The 18,918-nt window shown below is 60.2% G+C and overlaps 5 protein-coding genes across 5 annotated transcripts; 1 reads left to right on the top strand and 4 right to left on the bottom strand.

Annotated features, from left to right (window-relative positions):
- Positions 1–357: 357 nt before the first annotated feature.
- Positions 358–3,297, top strand: JDV02_006610 (uncharacterized protein). The gene is made up of 2 exons (XM_047988022.1): positions 358–1,673; positions 1,731–3,297. The coding sequence occupies exons 1-2, from the start codon at positions 504–506 to the stop codon at positions 2,982–2,984; spliced, it is 2,424 nt and encodes an 807-aa protein (XP_047844013.1). The 5' UTR covers positions 358–503; the 3' UTR covers positions 2,985–3,297.
- Positions 3,264–5,199, bottom strand: JDV02_006609 (uncharacterized protein). The gene is made up of 2 exons (XM_047988021.1): positions 4,931–5,199; positions 3,264–4,871 (listed from the first exon to the last, which is right to left on the bottom strand). Exon 2 carries the CDS (start codon positions 4,293–4,295, stop codon positions 3,444–3,446), a length of 852 nt encoding a protein of 283 aa, XP_047844012.1. The 5' UTR covers positions 4,296–4,871; positions 4,931–5,199; the 3' UTR covers positions 3,264–3,443.
- A 1,113-nt stretch (positions 5,200–6,312) lies between these two features.
- JDV02_006608 (uncharacterized protein) lies at positions 6,313–7,248 on the bottom strand. The gene has a single exon (XM_047988020.1). The coding sequence runs from the start codon at positions 7,231–7,233 to the stop codon at positions 6,370–6,372; it is 864 nt and encodes a 287-aa protein (XP_047844011.1). The 5' UTR covers positions 7,234–7,248; the 3' UTR covers positions 6,313–6,369.
- Positions 7,249–10,690: 3,442 nt separating this feature from the next.
- JDV02_006607 (uncharacterized protein) lies at positions 10,691–12,167 on the bottom strand (the record flags this gene model as incomplete). Its single annotated transcript, XM_047988019.1, has 2 exons — positions 10,691–10,947; positions 11,138–12,167. 2 exons carry the CDS (start codon positions 12,165–12,167, stop codon positions 10,718–10,720), a joined length of 1,260 nt encoding a protein of 419 aa, XP_047844010.1. The 3' UTR covers positions 10,691–10,717.
- Positions 12,168–13,443: 1,276 nt separating this feature from the next.
- JDV02_006606 (UDP-glucose 6-dehydrogenase) lies at positions 13,444–16,249 on the bottom strand. Its single transcript, XM_047988018.1, has 3 exons — positions 15,775–16,249; positions 15,117–15,592; positions 13,444–15,059 (listed from the first exon to the last, which is right to left on the bottom strand). The coding sequence occupies exons 1-3, from the start codon at positions 15,908–15,910 to the stop codon at positions 13,788–13,790; spliced, it is 1,884 nt and encodes a 627-aa protein (XP_047844009.1). The 5' UTR covers positions 15,911–16,249; the 3' UTR covers positions 13,444–13,787.
- Between the last annotated feature and the right edge of the window lie 2,669 nt (positions 16,250–18,918).

The raw sequence follows: 18,918 nt of genomic DNA, 5'->3' as shown, positions 1-18,918 counted from the left end.
AGGTGCCAATTGACATTTGCGAGCCTCGGGAGGCGCCGTGAGCGAGCTTCATTCTACAAGGAAGCCCTCTCTGTCTCAAATCACATGCCACCGCGGAAGAAAACAGAGTAACATACAGACGAGGTCGGAGTACGTAGAAGCTCAACAACAGCTGGTCCTTGCTCGACTCCACCATATGTAAAGTCCCCTGTCTCTTTTCCCCCAACAACGACAAGGGACTTGTCTTATGGAGTTCGTGCTTGCAAAAATCCGAAGCCTAGCGTTCTCATCCAATCAAGGCACCCAAGCCACACTGCCCATATTGCAACCATCAGCCACAACTGCACCACCAACGCCACACCAGCCCCAACTTGAGACGGGACTTTACAGGAAAACGTGACCTCGCGTCACAGCGCTCATCGTCGTTGCCGTTGAGCAACACGTCCGTCGCGTTCGCCCAACCCACCAGCACCGCCTGATGGACCTCGCCGCCTCAATGTCGACCGCGCGCCGTACCCGGAGCAATGGACATTGATGAGTTCTCAGACGACGGATTCGACGACCTCACAGACAATGTCCTGCAGGAGCTCGAGCGAAACGCCATTCAACTCACCCAAGGACATGCCCTGCGCCCCAGCCAGCAGCAGCAGCAGCAACAACAACAGCAGCCGAGTCAGGATGTCCTGCAGCACCGGTACTCCGACTACGGATGGGAGGAGGAGGACGATGATTTGGATACCACCGAGGTGACCAACGATGTTGGAGCTCCCATAGGCCGCCCAGTCGTCGACAAGACGTTGCAGCAACGGCAGCAGCAGCACCCCTCTGCTCCTCGTCGGCCCATTCCTCCCGTGCCCAACCCACGATGGAATCCCACCGTCGACCCAACGAGCCGTCAGGGCGGTCCCATGACTGCCGGCGCTCGGCCGCCCGGTGCGGTAGCCCCAAGTCAGCCGTTTTCCGCTTCTCAGGGTTTCCAGCCACAAGGGCCAGGCCGCATCACCCAGCCTCAGCCGAGCCAGTTTGCGCGGTCGGCACTTCCGCCCGGCGGCCGCTTCCCCGCGTCTCAGGCCTCCCAGGCGCCCTCGGGCGACATGGTAGCGGCCCTGCAGCAGCGGCTCAAGACCTTAGAGACGGAGTTGCACATTGCGCGAGGCGAGGTGTCCATCATCCGAGCCAACTCGACCAAGGCGCAACAGGAATACGACGCGCAGGTTGCGCGCCTCAAGAAGCTCAATGCGGAGCAGCTGGCGAAGCAGGAGCGCATCGTCGAAGCCGCCGTGGCGGCCGAGAAGAGCGCCAACACGGAGCTGCAGTTTCTCCAGCGGGACATGCGTGAGGTCAGCGACCGGGCCCGGAGGAGGGACACCGCCGGCCCCGCCGCGGCCGCGGGAGCTGTATCTACTCCAAAGAAGACCAACAAGACGTGGGGCATTGCCGACGGGTTTGACGAGATGGACATTGCCCTGAGCCCCAGCAAGGGTCAAGGGCGCGGCAAGGGCTCCGGCTCGGTGGCGGCCAACGTTGGCGAAAGGACACCGAGCAAGGGCAAACGGAAGAGGCCAGTGATGGATAGTCCAATAGCAGCTCTGGAGACGCACACCGAAGACGTGGAAATGGGACATGATAAACCGGCTTCACAGGGGCAGCAGCACCCGGCCGTCGTCATGGCGGTTCCGACGGCCCCGTTTGAGGTAAGTTGGAGATATGAAACCCCTGATTGTCCTGGTACTAACCCGCCGCCGCATCAGTTCCTCCAACTGGTGCTGGATCACGGATCTTTTCACCAGCAGCCGCCGACTTTCGACACGCTGTCGCGCTATTCCTTTCCGTCGGACCCAACAGGCACGTCATTTGCTGCCATGATCTTCGAGAAGCTGCCCCTAATGGGCAACCCGCACCGGCCGATGCAACTGCTGGTGGATTTTACGGAACACATCATCGCCATGTGGACTCGCTGTCTCGAGGAGCAGTTCTGGGAGCCAGTCAAGTATCTCGTCGCGCTGGTGTCCTTTACTTTTGATCTGCACGTCATCTCTGTGGCGCCGCTGGTGGTTGGCAATCTTGCCCCTGTCGCCCAGTCGACAATACTCGTTTTGGCTGAAGCACGTCGTCGCGCGCCAGACGGCAACCTCTCCAACAGCGACGAGTACGCGTTCTTCGAAGAGCACATTGACACGACGCAAATACTCTCGCTTCTCACACTTTGCGCGCTCGCATGCGCGACGACGCCCAGTGAAACGGGGGACGGGGTCGACTGCACGGCCAGCAGCTTCTGGAAGCTCATGTCACTGGACTTGGTGCTGCTTCTCCTGACGCCGCGTCAGTTGTTCAGCGACACTCTGGCCATGCTGGACTTGCTGGCCTCGTCCTCGTTGCCAAGCTCTATTGGGCCCGTCACTGAGGAAGCCGAGCCCGCCGTGATCGCACGAGCCATCATCGAGCGGGTGTCGGCCAAGTTGATAGAGCCTCTCCGGGCGAATATGACACCCGGACAACGTCGGAGACTGCGACTGGCTACATTGCGGACCTTGGCTGCTTTTGCGCGTTACCCCTTTGGCGCCATGCAGCTGGCATGTCACGACAACGCACTACCTCGTCTGGTAACGTGTTTGAGCGCGTCAATAGACGATTTATACGATCAGCCGATCCCAGCATCTGCCGTTGACCCTTTACCCCGGGTCATCACTTCGTCTTCGGTCAAGATTCCACACTCGAATACGTCGGCGGACCTGTTCAAGATCATTTCACAGAGCGTCGCGCTGATTCACACGCTAGTAACCAGCGAGAAGACGTCTAGCGTCGCAGACATAGGCCAGAAGCTGTCCATGACGCACGGGGGTAGCCAGCGATACCTCATTGCGCTCGGAAGGCTGTATTTTGCGGAAGATTTGATCATCGAGCATGGCATCGAATCGCAGGTGGTGGATGCGGCGCAAGAGCTGCTGGAGCTGGCAGTCACGCCGGATGAGGGATATGCCGTGGGTGAGGCGTTTGGTTTCTGAGGCACTTCTTGGAGGGCGGCTGAGCCGTTGGATGGTGTTGAATATACCCGTATTTGCAGGAGTAGGGGAGGCCAGTTAGGCAATATCCTAATGTGATCAGGACTCGAGCAAGAGGGGGGGCCTGTTTTGCTGTCGAGCTTGCGATGCGCACATATCAATATGCATCGATGACACAAGGGCCTCGGCAGCGCTTGTGATCAAGTTTGAATATACGGACACGGCCCGGGCATGCTGGGCGGCTCATATCATGTATACGAAAGCAGAGCACAACGTACTTCGTGGTCAGTGTATCGTTTTGATAGGAAATTAAACCGTGAATATTACGAGCATCTCGCAACTATGCTTGGCGAACCCGAGCCCGTCACTAGTACACCCAGCCCAATTCTGATCCTGACCGTAACGCGCCAACGCCTTGTTCACTCCAACATCGAACACGCTCCATGGTGACTGACACCACCTTTAAGGGTCTCCGAGAAAGTGGTCGATGATTTCGTGGCCAGAAGCTCCCACGACGTGTCCATCGGGCCCGACGCAGAAGGCGGTTTTGTCCGAACCATAGCACTGTTCACCATCGTCGTCGTCCTTTCCATCGCCATGATGAGGCTTGCCCTTGCCGGGAGCCTTGCCGGGAGCCTTGCCGGGAAAAGGATAGTCGCCAGAGGGAGGCCAGTCGTCGCCGCCAGGGGGTGGGTAGTAGTCGTCACCGGGAGGCGGATAGTAGTCACCGGGAGGAGGATAGTTGTCGCCGGGCGGAGGGTGATGGTAACCGGGGGTCGTGTACGGAGGAGGCGGAGGGTGGTTGCTGGAGGGAGGGTGGTAGGGAGGCGGGGGATGCTCGCTGGAAGGCGGGTGGTACGGCGGGGGAGGATGCCCGCTGGACGGGGTGCTGTGAGGGGGAGGAGTGTGATCCGGGTGACTGTAATGGGGATGCGTGGGATCCGGGTGGGTGTGATGCGGCGCGGTAGGCGTCGTCTTCACGGGGGTCGTGTGGTTGTGTGGCGTGGAAGGATGATACGAGTGCGACTCGTGGTGGCTCTCGTGCGGGTGGTCGTCCTCGCAACCACACGTCGTCGTGGCGTGATGCTGGTCATGGGTGGTGGGCTTCTCGAGCATGGTCTTGAAGCCGATGGGGCAGAGGTTGGCGCAGGCACCGTACTCGAGATACGTGGTGACGACGACCTCGACCGTCGAGACGTAGTGCGGGTGATGCTCGGGCTCGCCGGCTCGGGCTGCCGGCGCGGCCAGGAGAGCGGCCAGGGCGGCGAGCTTGGCCCAGCTGGGGCCGCCGCGGCGGCTGGTGTCGCCCATCATGGTGGTGATATGATGATGGGGGAACACACGTCCGGTGTTGCTCTATCTATCCGGGGGGGGGGGGTTGCTGCACGAGTCGTTGACGTGAGCGGGTTGTCGAGATGGGCGGTTGGCGTGAGTCTCACTCAGGGGGCAAAGGGGGGACCGCTTGGTTCGAGGCCATGGTCGGGTGGTGTTTATATACTGAGAGGGCTTGGGTCGTGTTCCTTTGCGGGTGGTTGACTTGACGGGTTGAGTGCGCGGGACGAACGCGACGGTCATCCCACGGGCGCCTCCCGACGCGATATGGAATGTTCGTTTATGGATGAGGGGGTAGGGGGGGGATGGTGAGAAACTACCCTCTTGTTGGAGATGATGGTTCCGGAGATACACTGCCCGCCTTGACCTTGCGAGAGGGCTTCGTGCTCTGAGGTACCAAGTTGTAAGTAGCAACCGTAAGCAGTAGTGGGAGTATAGTAGCAGAGTAAAGGGGGGGGGTTCATCAACCCAAGACAAGACACTTCGCGTGCCTGCATACCGAGAGGCCCAGCCCGTGGCGTCGTCGGAAAGGGAGCAATGCGTGTAAGACAGTACGTACTACGTACTGTTACCAGAGAGAGCGAGAGAGAGAGAGATTGGAGGCGGGACGGACGAACCGGCTCGGCGTTCCAGCAACCGCGTTCTCGAACGCCGTAGGCTCTCTCCCACCCAAGATTGTTTACATTTTTTTGCTGTCTCTTCTACTAAGGAAGGCTGCACGCGGGCAGAAAGACGGAAAGCTGTGCGTGCGTGCGTGCCCCGCTACGGAAACTCAAAATCGCATCCCAAAACGGGAGGGGAGGTAATTGCTGAGCTGCTTCCTGCGTCTCCCCCTTCGGAAGGAAAAAAAATAGAATGAAGTAAACAGTGCCGGCACACGTGGGCTTGATGAGAGAGTTGAACAACAGCGGTATAAGCAGCGCCGATCTGTCGCGTCTCCCCCAACCGACGGGAACGCGTTTTGAGCCCCCTCCCCCCCCTAACAAGGGTCTATCTGTACTGCTACGTGGCACATGCTTCCTCCTAAACGTCAAATGAGGGGTGCGTTCCTAGCACTACCTACTATCGTTACTATCAGCTAGCCCATCTGGAACATGGCCGTCTTTAGTCCCTTGGATGTCTCACCTGCGAGGCGGGTGGTTCAATGCCGGCGAAGGGCAGGTCGAGACCGCGGCGACGCAGCCCTTGATCCGGCGGTCGGCCGATAGTCGAAGAAAGGACGAGAGGGTAAAAAAAAAAGAGAGAGAGAGACTGGTGAGTCTCGAGGGAGCCACGAGTTGGCATGCAATTGCGATTTCGGGGCGGTTCCCCCGTTGTAAAAAGGAGGCGGGAGAGAGAGAGATCTCTCACTCAGGCTTCACGTTGATATCTCCTGCCACCCACGTAGGTAGACTCGAGGAATTTTAGGACGCGTTGGAAAGTGCTGGAGAGGAATTAGTTACTCTTGAGTCCTGACGGTTCGCGTTGAACTCGCTAGTATCCACAGACTCGTGGTGCGCAGGACGGCGCGCCGTCGTCGACGATCTCCCGCTCCGAGCTGCCGGATTCGCGTGCCCGCTTCGGGAGATGCGGTCGAAATGGCGGCGGCGGCGTGAAAACGGACCCCATCACGTACGGACTTTTCTTTGTTTACAATTTCAGCCAAGAGATTGAGACCGCTTCAGAGTCTGTAGTAGTACTAGATGCAGAAGCCTTGGGCCCCTGGCATGGCCGCTGGCTTGGGAGAATAATCATTATCATTACGTACGTATTCGTACATGGTAAGCACGCAGCTCCCAAGACGGACCTGGAGCGAGGCCGCCGCCTACTACCATGGAAAGCACAACAACAATGCTGTGTGGTATGAACGCAGCCCACGATTGTCTCAGTCGGCGGCTTCCAGCCCCCTGGTACTCCGTAGACTGTGCCGAAAAAGCCTTTGATGAGACCCTCAAACTCCGTGGGGCACCCTCATGAACGTGCCAACACATGTCCAAAAGCCCATAAACGCCTTGCTGCTGCTGCTGCCGCTGCTGCCGCTGCACCGACGTAGCTGCTCTCCCGTTGCTATTACTACTTACAGGCCCATGATGCGCCGGAGGCCGACATTCTCAATGACCCACGATGGGCCCAGCTTGAACGCCCCGGGCCCCTCGAGGTCGCCGTCGAGCTTGCCCGTGGCCATTTGCGTCAGGAAGGCGCCGAGCTGCTCGGTGGGCGAGTGCATGCCCCGAAAGGCGGTGCGGATGAGCGGGCCCAGGGGCACCATGCCGGCGCGGTAGAGCGCGCCCGGGTCCGGGATGTACGGCTTGATGGCGTCGTGGCGCGAGGCGTCGACAAAGGCCGGGCGCACCGAGTCGGCCTGCAGGCGGGAGGACAGCTCGCGCGTCAGGTCGGCGAGGGCCTGCTCCGTCTCGCCCTTGACGCGGGCGAAGATGGCGGAGAAGCGGCCGGGGGACTGGGTGGCGCCCTCGCCCGAGACGTAGATGAAGCGGAAGGGCCTGTTTTGCTGTTGATGTTGTTGTTGTTGTTGCTGCTGCTGCTGTTGCTTTGCGCCGCCGGTGTCGCTACCGGAGGAGGGAGGAGATGGAGAGGAGGACGAAGAAGAGGGAGACGAGCGCAGCGTGGCAAAGGAGCGGGCGGCCGCGAGGGTATAGTCCTTGGTGATCTTGACGTACTCGTCTGCCGAGACCTTTGTCTGGCTGATGCCGAGGGCCCAGACGCAGCCGTCGGCGTCGCGCAGCCGGTCGAGCAGCTGGGCGTCGTACGTCCCGAAGTCGCGGTGCAGGATGACGCTGACGCGCGGGTCGCGCCGGGCCTCGGCCATGGGCACGGGCTTGCGGCTGAGGATGGAGATTTTGGTCACGTCCTTGGCCTTGAGCATGGCGTCGAGGGCCGACGAGCCGACGAGGCCGGTGGCGCCGGTGAGAATGAGGTGCATGGTGGGATTGACGTGACTGTCTGGTGGGTGGGTGGTGATTTGAGTCGTGGTGATGGTGGTGATGGTGATGATGGCGGCGATGGTGATGGTGATGAAGGTGGTGGTGATGGTGGTGAATCGTGATATGGTGGTGGTTGGTGGTGTAGGACGAGATGGCAGCTGGGGGATGGATGCCGCGAGGCAATGTTTTTTTAAGAAAAATAAAATAGTACACGGATGGATGGATGCGAGCTCAAGACGTGAGGGTGTGTGGCTGCAGTTTGGATCAAGTTTGAGAGCCGTCAATTGTCCCGACTCCTGAGTGAGTTGTGTGAGATCCCCAGCCATCAATACTCATCCCGAGACCAGGCGCAATGGATTAAATACTCTCTCTGCCTCTGACGTCTGTAGCCGCCTCCTTTGCCTTGTCCAGCTACTGAGTTAACTAAGTTAGTAGTTAGAAAGCAGGCGGCGGGCCCTGAAGAGTCAAGTGTCAATGGTGTTTACGCACGTCGGAGATGGCGTTGCCGTTAACTCCACGGCAGGGCAGCGGGCGGAGGGCGTCCCTCCCCCCAGTCCCCGCTCTCCAACAAGTCCGCAAGCTAGGTTGTCTTACTCTTCCACTTCTTCCGCCGCCACCGTTGTCTGACCACTGGAAGGGTGCTGCCATCCTCCAGTCACGTCATGCAGGCCTTGATACGCGGTCAGCAGCCGCCTCGACCGCGCCGGGGAGAGAAGGAGAGAAGAGAGAGACCCGGAGACAAAGAGAGCGAGAATGAGGCATGGATTATCTTTTCATAAAGTGATTCCCCCATCCCCAACGTCTTTGCCGCATCGTGGTGCTGGGGAATGACCAAAGTCGATGACGAGACAGACAGTATCCCTTGGGCGAGGGAATCTTTCACGAATGGCTTTATTTGAATCCAGCATCGCGTTCCTGCAAGCCAAAGCTTCGCTTCACTCACTTTCGAAATCCTAGACAAGCTTTCGAGAAAGAAAGAAGGCCAACCCCCCCCCCCCCCAAAAAAAAGATTTGCTGTAGCTGGGCCCGTAGGTAGACCCCCAACCGACCTCTTCCGAGTTTTACATGCGGACGCGCAAATGCTATGCTGCATAGATCAGACACATAGTCTCAAATATTGTTCCCAGTCTCGTCGCAAGACGGCGGGGTTGAACTGGACTCGTCGTAGACTGGCGGTGAGGTGCCCATCGTATGGGGGTCGCAAACCACCGTGAGGAGCTCGATGCTATAGCTGCAGTGGTTGCCTTCCGCGCCGCACTGCATCTTGGACTTAGTACGGAGAATTCTAGAGAAAAATGGAAGGAATGGGCAATGCCAGTGCAGGCAGCAGCCGCGGCGGCAGCAGGAGAGAGAGGGGGGGGGAGAGAAGGGGGGGGTGGGGGAGGAGGCGGGACGGAGAGTCTTATATCAAACCTACCGAATGTTCTGCCATGCATGGCAACTCCAAGCTCACCCAAATCCAGCTCGGCGTGCCCCGTCCCTGCGCTGGTATAACGTGGGGGACACTAACGGTGCAGTTGTTGGTGTAGGAGGAGCAGGACTACACCCGCAAACACACACACGCACACCATCAGTGATTGCGTTAGCCAACGACCAGAGCAACAGCAGCGGCAGCAGCGGCAGAAGAAGAAGAAGGAGGAGGAGGAGAAGAAGAAGAAGAGGAAGAAGGAGAAGAAGGAGAAGAAGAAGAAGAAGAAGAAGAAGAAGAAGAAGAAGAAGAAGAAGAAGAAGAAGAAGAAGAAGAAGAAGAAGAAGAAGAAGAAGAAGAAGAAGAGGCGGAGGAGGAGGAGGAGGAGGAGGAGGAGGAGGAGGAGGAGGAGGAGGAGGAGGAGGAGGAGGAGGAGGAGGAGGAGGAGGAGGAGGAGGAGGAGGAGGAGGAGGAGGAGGAGGAGGAGGAGGAGGAGGAGAGAGAAAGAGGAAGAAGAAGGAGGAGGAGAAGAAAAGGTGGCGGCAAACAATGACAGAAAGATAGCAAGGAAAGAAGGAAAGAGTCTGGCTCTGGGGGGGTGGGTGACTCACGCCTTGAAATACGGTGCTCCCAGTGTCGGGATCGTGACATGGCTCCCATTTGGGGATCTTGCTGCTCCTGCTGCTGCCTTTGCCACGTGGAGAAAGGTGTTGTAGGGCCCAAGACGACGAGAGGTGGAGGGCAACGATGAGGGCGGTGGTCGGGCAAGGCGGCTTCATGGTAAAAAGGGGGGCAAAGACTTTCAATTTCGAATGGCGGCGGCGGCGGCTAGTGTAGTAGCCGTTCGAGTCAACAGCAAGTCGTCAGCATGGAGATTCCAGAGCATCGGGGAAGGGGGGCCATTGCATGTCGCACAACCTTATATATATATATATATATATATACATACATGTGCGCGCGCGTGTGTGAGAAAACCACGCACGTCATGTATTACGTACTGGCCATGTTCAACCCTCTTGAGCTTTTCCATATCTGTCTGTTTTCATGTTGTGATGATGATGATGTTGATAATGATGGCCCTGTTGGTGCAATGTAATGCTTCTTTTCCCGCATCTCTCACCCCCTGAATGTGTAAAAGTACCGGTAAACAACGAACCATGGTCCGCTGTCTGGTGGTTCTGCCCGGCGAGCCGCCGCCAACGAGGACGAAAGCCGTCCCAGAGGGCGGACGCTTGCAAAATTGCAATCCGCTTCACAAAGCCCAACAACGACCGGCCGGCCGGGCCCGTGCATACTGGGCGACGACCGCGTCAGGGTCATGTCAGGGGCATGGACCAGCCAACTCCCCGACGGGAGTTGAGCCTGGCCAGGACACGCCGGAGCTGGGCGTAGCGGACACTCCGCAGCACGAGCAGTGCGCTGAGGCGGCGAGGGTTTGTGGCCTGGCCGTCGCCCGTCCGTGGTGCAGCCCGCGTCGCGGGTGATGTGCAAAGAGGGAGGGGTGGCATCGGCGGGATGGATCGTGATGAGCGTCCTGTCCTACTGTGGGAAACACGAACAACTCTTTTTTTTTTTTTTTTTTTTGAAACGTTTTACAACTCGAGCTGGCTATACCGTCATACCAGGCACCAATGTATTCATACATATATAAGCTAGGCTTCAGTTGAGGCCGGCCCCCCTTTCCGCTCACGACTGGATTCGATATAAACCAACCCCACAAAGGCTGACAAACTCCTTGACAAGAGCCGCAACGTCCAGAGAGCCATCCAGGAATTTTGCGTCATAGGATTTCTTTGTCCCATCATTCAGAAGCTCATGTTTGTGTGTTCACCTTGCCTGAGAGCACGCACACACACATCCACACAACACCAGACAACATGCATCGTCCACATCCCTCCCCTCCCGTTGTGCCTCATGAATGCTACCCTGAACCCCCAACCACAGATACCAACGCCGCGCATCATTTGTCTAATCAAAAGGAAGAAGAAGACAGGGACAGGCAAAGGCCCCAAAGAGGGAAAAAAAAAAGCCATTGAAAAAATAAAAATAAAAAAAGTCTGAAAATGTCGGGGCGCTCAACCAAACACGCCCCCGCCCACGGCTAGAGCCACCACCGCCGCTGCCACCAGCGCGGCGCGCCCAGCGGCGGCGACGGCGTCCACGCAAGGCCCCGAGCCGCCGGACGAGGCCGTGCCGTTGCCGGGAGGGCGGATCGCCTTGACGTTGACGTTGACGGCGATGCTGTCCCTGGCGGGGGAGTAGCCGACCTTGGGGAAGTTGCACGTTGCCATGATGATGTTCATGTCTGTGGGAGGAGAGGCAAAGTCAGCAGGCTAGTTTTCTCCGGCAAAGAGATTTACATCATCAATCCCCTGGCTCGGAAAGGTGAGGATGCCGATGTGTGTGTGTGTGTGTGTGTGTGTGTGTGTGATACTCAAAAAGGGGAACATGGCATTCAGATACATAGGTAGAGAGATCAAGGGGGGAACACATACTGTTGTGCAGGTCGCCGCCCTGCATGATGCAGTCGGCGCACAGCCCGGCCACCTGCGCGACGTCGAAGCTGCGGTTCTTGCACACGCACTCCTCCTCCGGGTCCGGAGCGTCTCCGTCCCCATCTCCATCGCCGTTGCCGCCGTTGCCGCCGTGGCCGTCCTGCTCCATGCCCATGTTGCTACCGCCCGGAGAAGGACCCTTGGTCACCGCATCAGCCACACTTGTAGCAGTAGCCGCTGTCGTCGTAACCGTCGTCGGCGGCGGCGGTGGCGGCGGTGGCGGCGGCGGCGTCGCCGTAGAGTCGTCGCCGCCATCATCATCGGGTAAGGATTGCTGGCTCGTTGGCGCCGCTGACGACGGCATCACGGGCGAATTCACGGTCGAGCCCCGCGGCGGCCCGTCGGCGCCCAGGGCCAGCCCCGTCGTGCTGACGCCGATGGGCGAGGGGGGCGCTCCGGGCGTGGGAGTGGTGGTGATGTATTGGTCTGGCTGCCGCGCGCGCGTCGATATCACGGGCGTGACCCTCGATATCCGCGGCGAGACGACGACGCCCTGCTGGGCGGTCCAGGCCTCGGATGACGACGGAGTAGTATCCGGCGTCGACACCGTGAACCCGGGCGGGAGCGACGTCGGCGGCGCCACAATGGTCACAAACGACCTCTTTTCCAGCTCGCCGACACCACTATCGTCACCGGCATCACCGGCCACGCCCGCGACCTCGACCGATCCTTCCGCCCCCTCCCCTTTCTCCTCCGCCTGCTCCGTCGCCGCCGTCGTCGCAATCGAAGCCGTCCTGTGATTCTGCTGCCGCCCCGGTGTCGCTAAATTGTCGACGCGCCGCCGCTTCGCCATCCTGCCGGGGGACGGCACGCTGCACAGCGCCGTCAGCTCGACCATGGGCCCGCATATCGTCGCGCACCGCAGCGGGATGCTGTCCGGCGGGAGCGCGTTGCCCGCCGAGGCCACGGCCGCGAGCAGCACGGCGGCGGCGGCGGTCAGCCCGGCGGCGTGGTGCGGCGCTGCTTTCATGGGGGATGATGGAAGGATGGAAGGATGGATGGAGGAAAGTAGCCAAGTTCGCTGGCTTTGGCTCCTCGCCTCTCGCCGCTCGTGGGGAGCGCGCGCGCTCTCTGTCTGTCTGTCTGTCTGTCTGATGGGCGGATGCTGGTCCTCGTCCCTGGTGAGCGGTGTGCTTGTATCGTCGTGTTCGCATGTACCGTCTGGGCGGCCGCTCGCTCGCTCGCTCGCTTCTCACCCTCCTCCTCACCTCTTTCGATCGGTCCGCTCCCCCCCCTTTTTTTCCCGAGATGATGGTGAATGAATGAAACGTAAATCTCGCAAGTCGTTTTGTGAGCCCGAGCCGGACTGTGAGAAGGCTCTCGCGTGTCGGTCGTCCCCTAGAGAGAGAGAGAGCGGCGACGGGGGTTCGGAAAGGTCAGTCCGTCAGTGTTCAACGACGACGATCCGACAACAGCCTCAGACACTCTCTCTGTCTCTCGCGAGATCGTGGTCGTGATGCGAGGCAAGGTCAATGACACCTCCCTCCTTCCCTCTCGTCTTTCCCGCAACCCTCCCTCGTCCCCCGAAAAGACCTCGTGGCTCGTCCTCGGACCTGAAACGCCATCTGAAAGAGAAGCGATGTTCCCCCTGGGGGGAGTGGTTCTGCCTGGCTGGCCCATGCTGTTCGTGCGGCCCTCCCCCCTCCCCGCCCCCGTCGGGTGCATCTGCCCTCTTCCCCGTGCGTCAGTCAATCAACCCTCTCCCGCCAGGTAGGCTGCCTCACCATGCCGCGATCCGAAACTGCGCATCGTCGCCGCGGGTCGGTTCGGTTCGATTCAAATCCGCGGACGTGCCCTCTTTCTTTTTTTTTTGTTTCCGTCGGGGAGGAGGAGGAGGGGGAGGAGCGGCGAATGGGTGTCGTCATGGAAGGCTGAGACGCGGGTGGATCGCCGGTGAAACACACAAGGAGACACACACACTGAGAGAGAGAGACGAGAAAGCGCATCCGCCATCGAAACCCCGCGTGGCGCCGGGACCACGAACTGTGATATGCCGATGCCATGGGGAGAGCCGCCCCTCGCTGCGTCGGACAAACCTGTCTGTCGCGGGCGGTGCTTAGAGGCGTTCATCCTCTCTCTCTCCCTCTCCCGCACGCACGCGGCGACGGTAGCGGCTGATCATCCGTGATTGAGTTGCTTCAAACACTTGTTAAAGCCGACAATGCCTGTTGTCTTTGCAACAGGATGGGATGGCCAGTGCGCCGCCCCCGTCCGCCCTCACGTCTCATGCGGCCATGAGGCAAAAAGGTATCGCTGTAAATTGATCTAGCAATATGAAGCCACTCGTCCGGCGGCATGAATTTCTTCCAAGCCCCTCTAAATCTCGACAAGGTCTTTCTTTCTTGCTCCTCCTCTCTGGAGGCGGCGGTATTGTGGTCTTGGCCCCCTCAGGGTCTGCCCACCCACGATGAAGCAGTGCTATAGCCTGCTAGTAAACCCCATTCCTCCTGGTCCAAAACTTGTGCTCATGCCCGTTAAAACAATAACGGCGCAAGCCCTCCCGAGAGGAACGTGCGCCGATGCAACATCCAAGATTAACATGGTTTTCGGCCGTTGATATGCATGCCGTCGCTCACGTGCTGCGCCCAAATCAGAAGCGGTGCTGGCGGCCGACGCTCTCGACTCTTACGCCGAGCTTGACCATCTCCCGCGAGTCGATGACGCCTCGGCCGTCAAACACCCACCGCGGCTTGGCCATGGACCCGGCGATGCGCACCCAGTCGAGTCGCTCCTTGGGCTTGTACTCCTCTGCGCTGCCCATGCCCGTGGCCTCGCCCGTCTTCTCGCTCTCGCGCTCCGTGATGCAGTCGGGGCAGTCCGCCTCGCAGCTCGGCTCGACGTTGAACCTGTCCAGGGGGTCGGCTGAAGTCTCGCTCGGACGCTGCACCAGGTGCTTGTGCAGGGCCAGCAATTCGTTCTCCGTCGGTGACGAGCCCTTGAACGGCCGCGGGTCCGACTTGGGGTTTGGCTTGCGCCCAATCATCTTGGGCGCCGCCTCCGGGGCCAGCGCCGGTGCCGGCTTGGGGGCGGGCTGGTTTCGGAACTCGTCAAACTCGGTGGCGATGACGACGGCCGTGCTGCCCTCGCAGGCGTCATACGCGTTGCTATAGACGTGGACGCGCTGGCTGACCTCGGCGCCGAGGAGGTCCAGAATCTCCTTCTTGACCACCAGTGGGTTGCAGCATGGGTCAAACACGGCAACCTCCCTGGGTCGCTCCTCCAGCAGGGTCTTGATCATCTCCAGCGCGGGCGCCTCGCGCGTGTCCGACGTGTTCTTCTTGAAAGCATAGCCGAGAATGGTGATCTTCTTGCCGACCAAGGTGTTGTTGAGGCACCGGATGACGCGGTTGGTGAAGCGGTCACGCGCGTACTCGTTCATCTTGACCACCTGCCGCCAGTACTCGCCCACCTCGGGCAGGCCCATGGTGTCGGCCAGGTAGACCAAGTTCAAGACGTCCTTCTTGAAGCAGCTACCGCCGAAGCCGATACCAGCCATGAGGAACTTGTTGCCGATTCGCGGGTCGACACCAATGGCTTTGGCCACCTCGTCCACGTCGGCGCCCGTCTGCTCGCAGACGGCCGAAATGGAGTTGATGCTGGAGATGCGCTGTGCCAGCATCGAGTTGGCGACCAGCTTGGCCAGCTCCGAGGACCAGACATTGGTCGTAAGGATGCGCTCGCGCGGAACCCAGGCAGCATAGACGCTGACCAGCGCCTCGGCGGCCTTTTTGCCCGACGGTGTAGGCGCAGAGCCGATGAGGATGCGGTCGGGGTACAGCAGGTCGTTGACGGCCGTGCCGGCAGCCAGGAACTCGGGGTTGGACAGGATCTCGAAGCGGACGCCGGGTCTATGCATGGACAGCTGCAGGAAAGCATTAGCAGAGGCATTGAGCAAGGTTTGCGCGTGGGGGCCGCGTACGGTATCGGCGACGAGCTGGGCCGTCCGGCATGGGACGGTGCTCTTCTCGACGATAATGGCACCCTCGCGCGCGTACTGGGCAACAACGCCGGTGACGGCCTCGAAGGCGGTCATGTCAGTGGCGCTGCCGGCGCCGACACCGCGCTCCTTGGTGGGGGTGTTGACGGAGACGAGGACGATGTCTGCCTCGGCGATGCTCGTGGCGACATCGGTGGTGAAGAAGAGGTTGCCGGGGCGGGGCGGGACGACAGTCTCACCCTCGTCGGCCGAGGATCCCTCGCTGTCGGACGCGGGCTCGTTGGAGAAGGACGCCTCGCGGCCACCATCGCGGGCTATGCGCACAATGTCGTGGAGGCCGGGCTCGTAGATGGGAGGGTGGCGCGAGTTCCAGCGGCGGATGCGGGTCGTGTCTCTATCGACGACCGTCACCTTGATGTGCGGATTCTGGAAGGCGATGACGGCGGCAGTCGGGCCACCTGTGGGGAGCAGCAGTCAGTCAATTGCTCGTTCGTTGTCTGCGGCCCGCGCTGTTGGGAAGAAAAGAGGGCGTGTGCTAATGGCGGGGCGGCAAGACAAGACACAAGAAAGACCCTTGGCTCAACAGGCGCAGCGGGCGAGACATGCGACAATGCGTGGTGGGAGAGGTTGTGAGACGTACCGACATAGCCAGCGCCGACGCAGCAGATAGTGCGGACTTTGACGTTGCCATTGGAGGAGCCGTTGGTGTGTTCCGTCGAGCCGTTGAGGCCGAGCCTCTGGACCGAGTCGACGACGGCCTCAGGAAGTGAAGGCATTGCGACCCCGGGGGTGGTGGAGGGGCTCTCCCTAATAAAGCGAGCGGCGAGCGAGCACTGCGGGCTGTCTGTCTGTAAGGGGCGTGGCGCAGCTACAGTGACTGCGCAGCAACCTGCAGCTGTGGGATCCAATCCAAGAGGGAGTTAGGACGGCGTGTGACCGAAGTAGTCGCAGGAACGAGTGAATGCCGCAACGATGGAACCGGACAGCGTCGTCTCAAAAAGAAGGAGAGGACGAAGGGGGAAGAGGAAGTTAGTAAAGAGAAAAAAAAAAGGAAAAAAGAAAGAGGTCTAGCTGGCTGGCGGTTGGGAGGACGGAAAGGGGGCGGCGTGCCTCGGGAAGTGTGAGGTTGATCAGCCAGCCCAGCCCAGCCCAGCCAGCCAGCGCAATCAGCGCAGCCAAGAAGCCGGCCAGGCCAGAGAGGCGGCACGGGGTGGGAGGCGTTGACCTGACTGACTGAGGTGACGGACTGACTTGGCGGGGATCCGATGTCGATTGACGCTCGCGCAAATGCCACAAAGTAACATTCCCCCAATCTGGCACCCCATGACCCTCTGGCACCTCCCCCATCTCCGCTGCCCCTTCCGATCGCCAGGTACCTAACAAGGTACCCTCGTGCTGTGCCACTCACTGCTACAGAGCTGTACGGGTGGACCGAACCCCCCGAGATGGGCTGGGCTGCAGCCGGCACAGAGTTCTCAATGGGTGCAGTACAAGGGAGTCTCTACAGCGGGACGGCCGGAGCAGTACCTACCTAGGTCGGGCCCGACCACGGCGCACGCCGCGCGCTGAAGGTGTGGAAATTACGGGGCGGCGGTGAGCGCTGCCGCTCGGGGGCGCGGGTGCCAAGACGAACCACTTGGCACTCCAATCTCTAGGGCACAGTACAGCAGTATGTACTACAGCAGCACATGCCTGCCTACTATAGAACCGCTGCACTTGCCAGATGCCATCCACATCCACGGTGGGGGAACTATATCGGGGCCTCCATGGGGCGCTGGAAAGGCACCTCCACTATGATAAACCTTGCGCTTACCTTGACGCTGCTCCCAGGACGAGTCGAGGGGGGGGATGCGTTACCACCGCTGCTCATGATTCCATGCATGGATCTACGTACGTGCCTTAATGATTCACATCCTCGCTCTCCATGTCACCTGAGCGGCGAAGGAGGCACAACTCACCTCTTGCCCGGTTCAAGCCGGGGGCCTGCCCAGACGCTCCATGTCGACAGAGATGCGAACCGCTACGCACCGCTATGGCGTCTGGGCCACCACTGCCAGATGCTCGCCATCGCGACCAGCAGCCAAATCTCTAGACAGCGCTTAGTACGATGCAAACACCCGCCAAAGGGGGCCCCAGGCACCTCCAGACGCACCCGACGGCGTCGCCTTCAGTGGGTGGACCCCCGTGGACCCCCCCCCCCCCGCCCTTCCCAAGCCGCTAGGACGGTCGCCCAGGCCAGGCCAGTAGCACAGAGGTGTGCCAGGCCCGCATGCCCGGCGTCGTCGGGTGGGATGGACCTGGGACTGGCACTGGGTAGGAGCCGCAAGGGGCGGACTCGGCGTTGCCCCTATGGCCCGGCGCCGACAGCGGCAGGCCCGGGCTGGGCGATGCCGGCTGGTTGGCCGGACGGAGGTACCGTCTCAGGGCAGCACTGGAACGGAAGGAAGGAGTAGTATAGTAGTTAGCTACTGGTACGGAAGGTCCAGGGCGCCACCACGCAAGCAGCCCTGTACGAGGAGGGATGGCCTGAAGATGCCCCAAACAAGGCAGCTGGGCATCACACGTCTGGTCCGATGGCAGAGACGATCAGAAGATCACTCGTGGGACGTCTTTCCATCGATGGTCTTGGAGCCGTCCCATCCGGCCTGGCCTGTCCTCCCTCGCTTCCCCCTTCAACGCTCTAGTGTTGCAGTGTTGCTAAGAATATCGTCCTCCCGTCGCTGGTGAGATTCTGATGGTGGTGAACGCGTAATAAGTCGGCCACATTCTGCGTCGGCGTCGGCGCTCAGGCCAGCCACAGGGATAGTCGGTCCACTGAAATCTCGAAGTGAAGGTGGGGGACGACGCCTCCCACGCGACTCATCACGCGAAGAATTGGTCCCAACAGCACCTTCAACCCGCAGGCCTCTTGAGTTGTTTGTCTGGACGTCGGACCAAAGCGGGGAGCAGGACGAGACTCCCCCCTGGCCATGGCATTCGTCACGTCTCCTCACTCAGCCGTCGCGGCTGAAATGCCAAGCAGCAGGAGAGACATATGCCAAGACTTGACGCCATGAAAACTCATGCCGACGTGCCGGCACATGGTCCAGGGCATCCCAGAAAACCCAGCACGAGCTTGATGCGAGCAGCCCAGACCGTGCGGTGAGGAATACCTAGTAGTAGAGGTAGGCTTGACAAGGAACTTTACTGTAACGCATGTGTAATCTCTGCGCAGGATGCGAGGCACAGGCCCTCGCTGTGCCGTAATGATACCTGCCTAGGCAGTCCATCGTACTCTTTCAGTCCATCATCGTCAGACGACCGCCTGCCTTCCTCAGACGTCAGGACGTGGCCCGGCAATAAGCCCGAAAACCAGACCAGCCAGCTCCACAGCGTCGCCTCTTTTCACCCGCCAGCGCCGGCGAGATTTTCGCTCAGATAGGTACTGTACCAGCCCAGCCAGAAGCGGTCCACTGAGCCGCTAGAAGCCTGCTAATAAGGAGGGGAGTGTTGGTGACCCTGCTTATCTCGATCGGCGACCAATTGGTGAAGCCTAGTTTGCCCAGCCAGCATCCCGGGCAGGCACGCCGGCGGCCGGTTGCGAATCCCAGCATCGCGCGCCATCCGCTTGGCGCTCATTTGCCATGCTTACACGAGGCCACCTCCGGGCGCGCACGCGAGACTCGAAGCGGACGAACCACGGACGATGAACGACGAGCGCTGGGATCGTGGTGGGAGGATCCTGATCTAGTCCATCACGATCGTGGACGTCCGACTTGGACGCTCTCACGGTCGGATATACGAT

This window comes from Purpureocillium takamizusanense, chromosome 6, assembly GCF_022605165.1.
Source record: "Purpureocillium takamizusanense chromosome 6, complete sequence".
NCBI lineage: Eukaryota > Fungi > Ascomycota > Sordariomycetes > Hypocreales > Ophiocordycipitaceae > Purpureocillium > Purpureocillium takamizusanense.
The sequence above is the reverse complement of the archived record's forward strand: the minus strand, read 5'-3'. Positions and strand labels throughout refer to the sequence as shown.

Excerpts from the sequence above, each read along its gene's own strand:
- JDV02_006610 (XM_047988022.1), top strand. The coding sequence starts at position 504 with ATGGACATTGATGAGTTCTCAGACGACGGATTCGACGACCTCACAGAC. Across the intron at positions 1,674-1,730 it reads TTCCGACGGCCCCGTTTGAG|TTCCTCCAACTGGTGCTGGA; the intron begins GTAAGTTGGAGA and ends CCGCCGCATCAG.
- JDV02_006609 (XM_047988021.1), bottom strand. The coding sequence starts at position 4,295 with ATGATGGGCGACACCAGCCGCCGCGGCGGCCCCAGCTGGGCCAAGCTC.
- JDV02_006608 (XM_047988020.1), bottom strand. The coding sequence starts at position 7,233 with ATGCACCTCATTCTCACCGGCGCCACCGGCCTCGTCGGCTCGTCGGCC.
- JDV02_006606 (XM_047988018.1), bottom strand. The coding sequence starts at position 15,910 with ATGCCTTCACTTCCTGAGGCCGTCGTCGACTCGGTCCAGAGGCTCGGC. Across the intron at positions 15,593-15,774 it reads CGTCGGCGCTGGCTATGTCG|GTGGCCCGACTGCCGCCGTC; the intron begins GTACGTCTCACA and ends TGCTCCCCACAG. Across the intron at positions 15,060-15,116 it reads CCCAGCTCGTCGCCGATACC|CTGTCCATGCATAGACCCGG; the intron begins GTACGCGGCCCC and ends GCTTTCCTGCAG.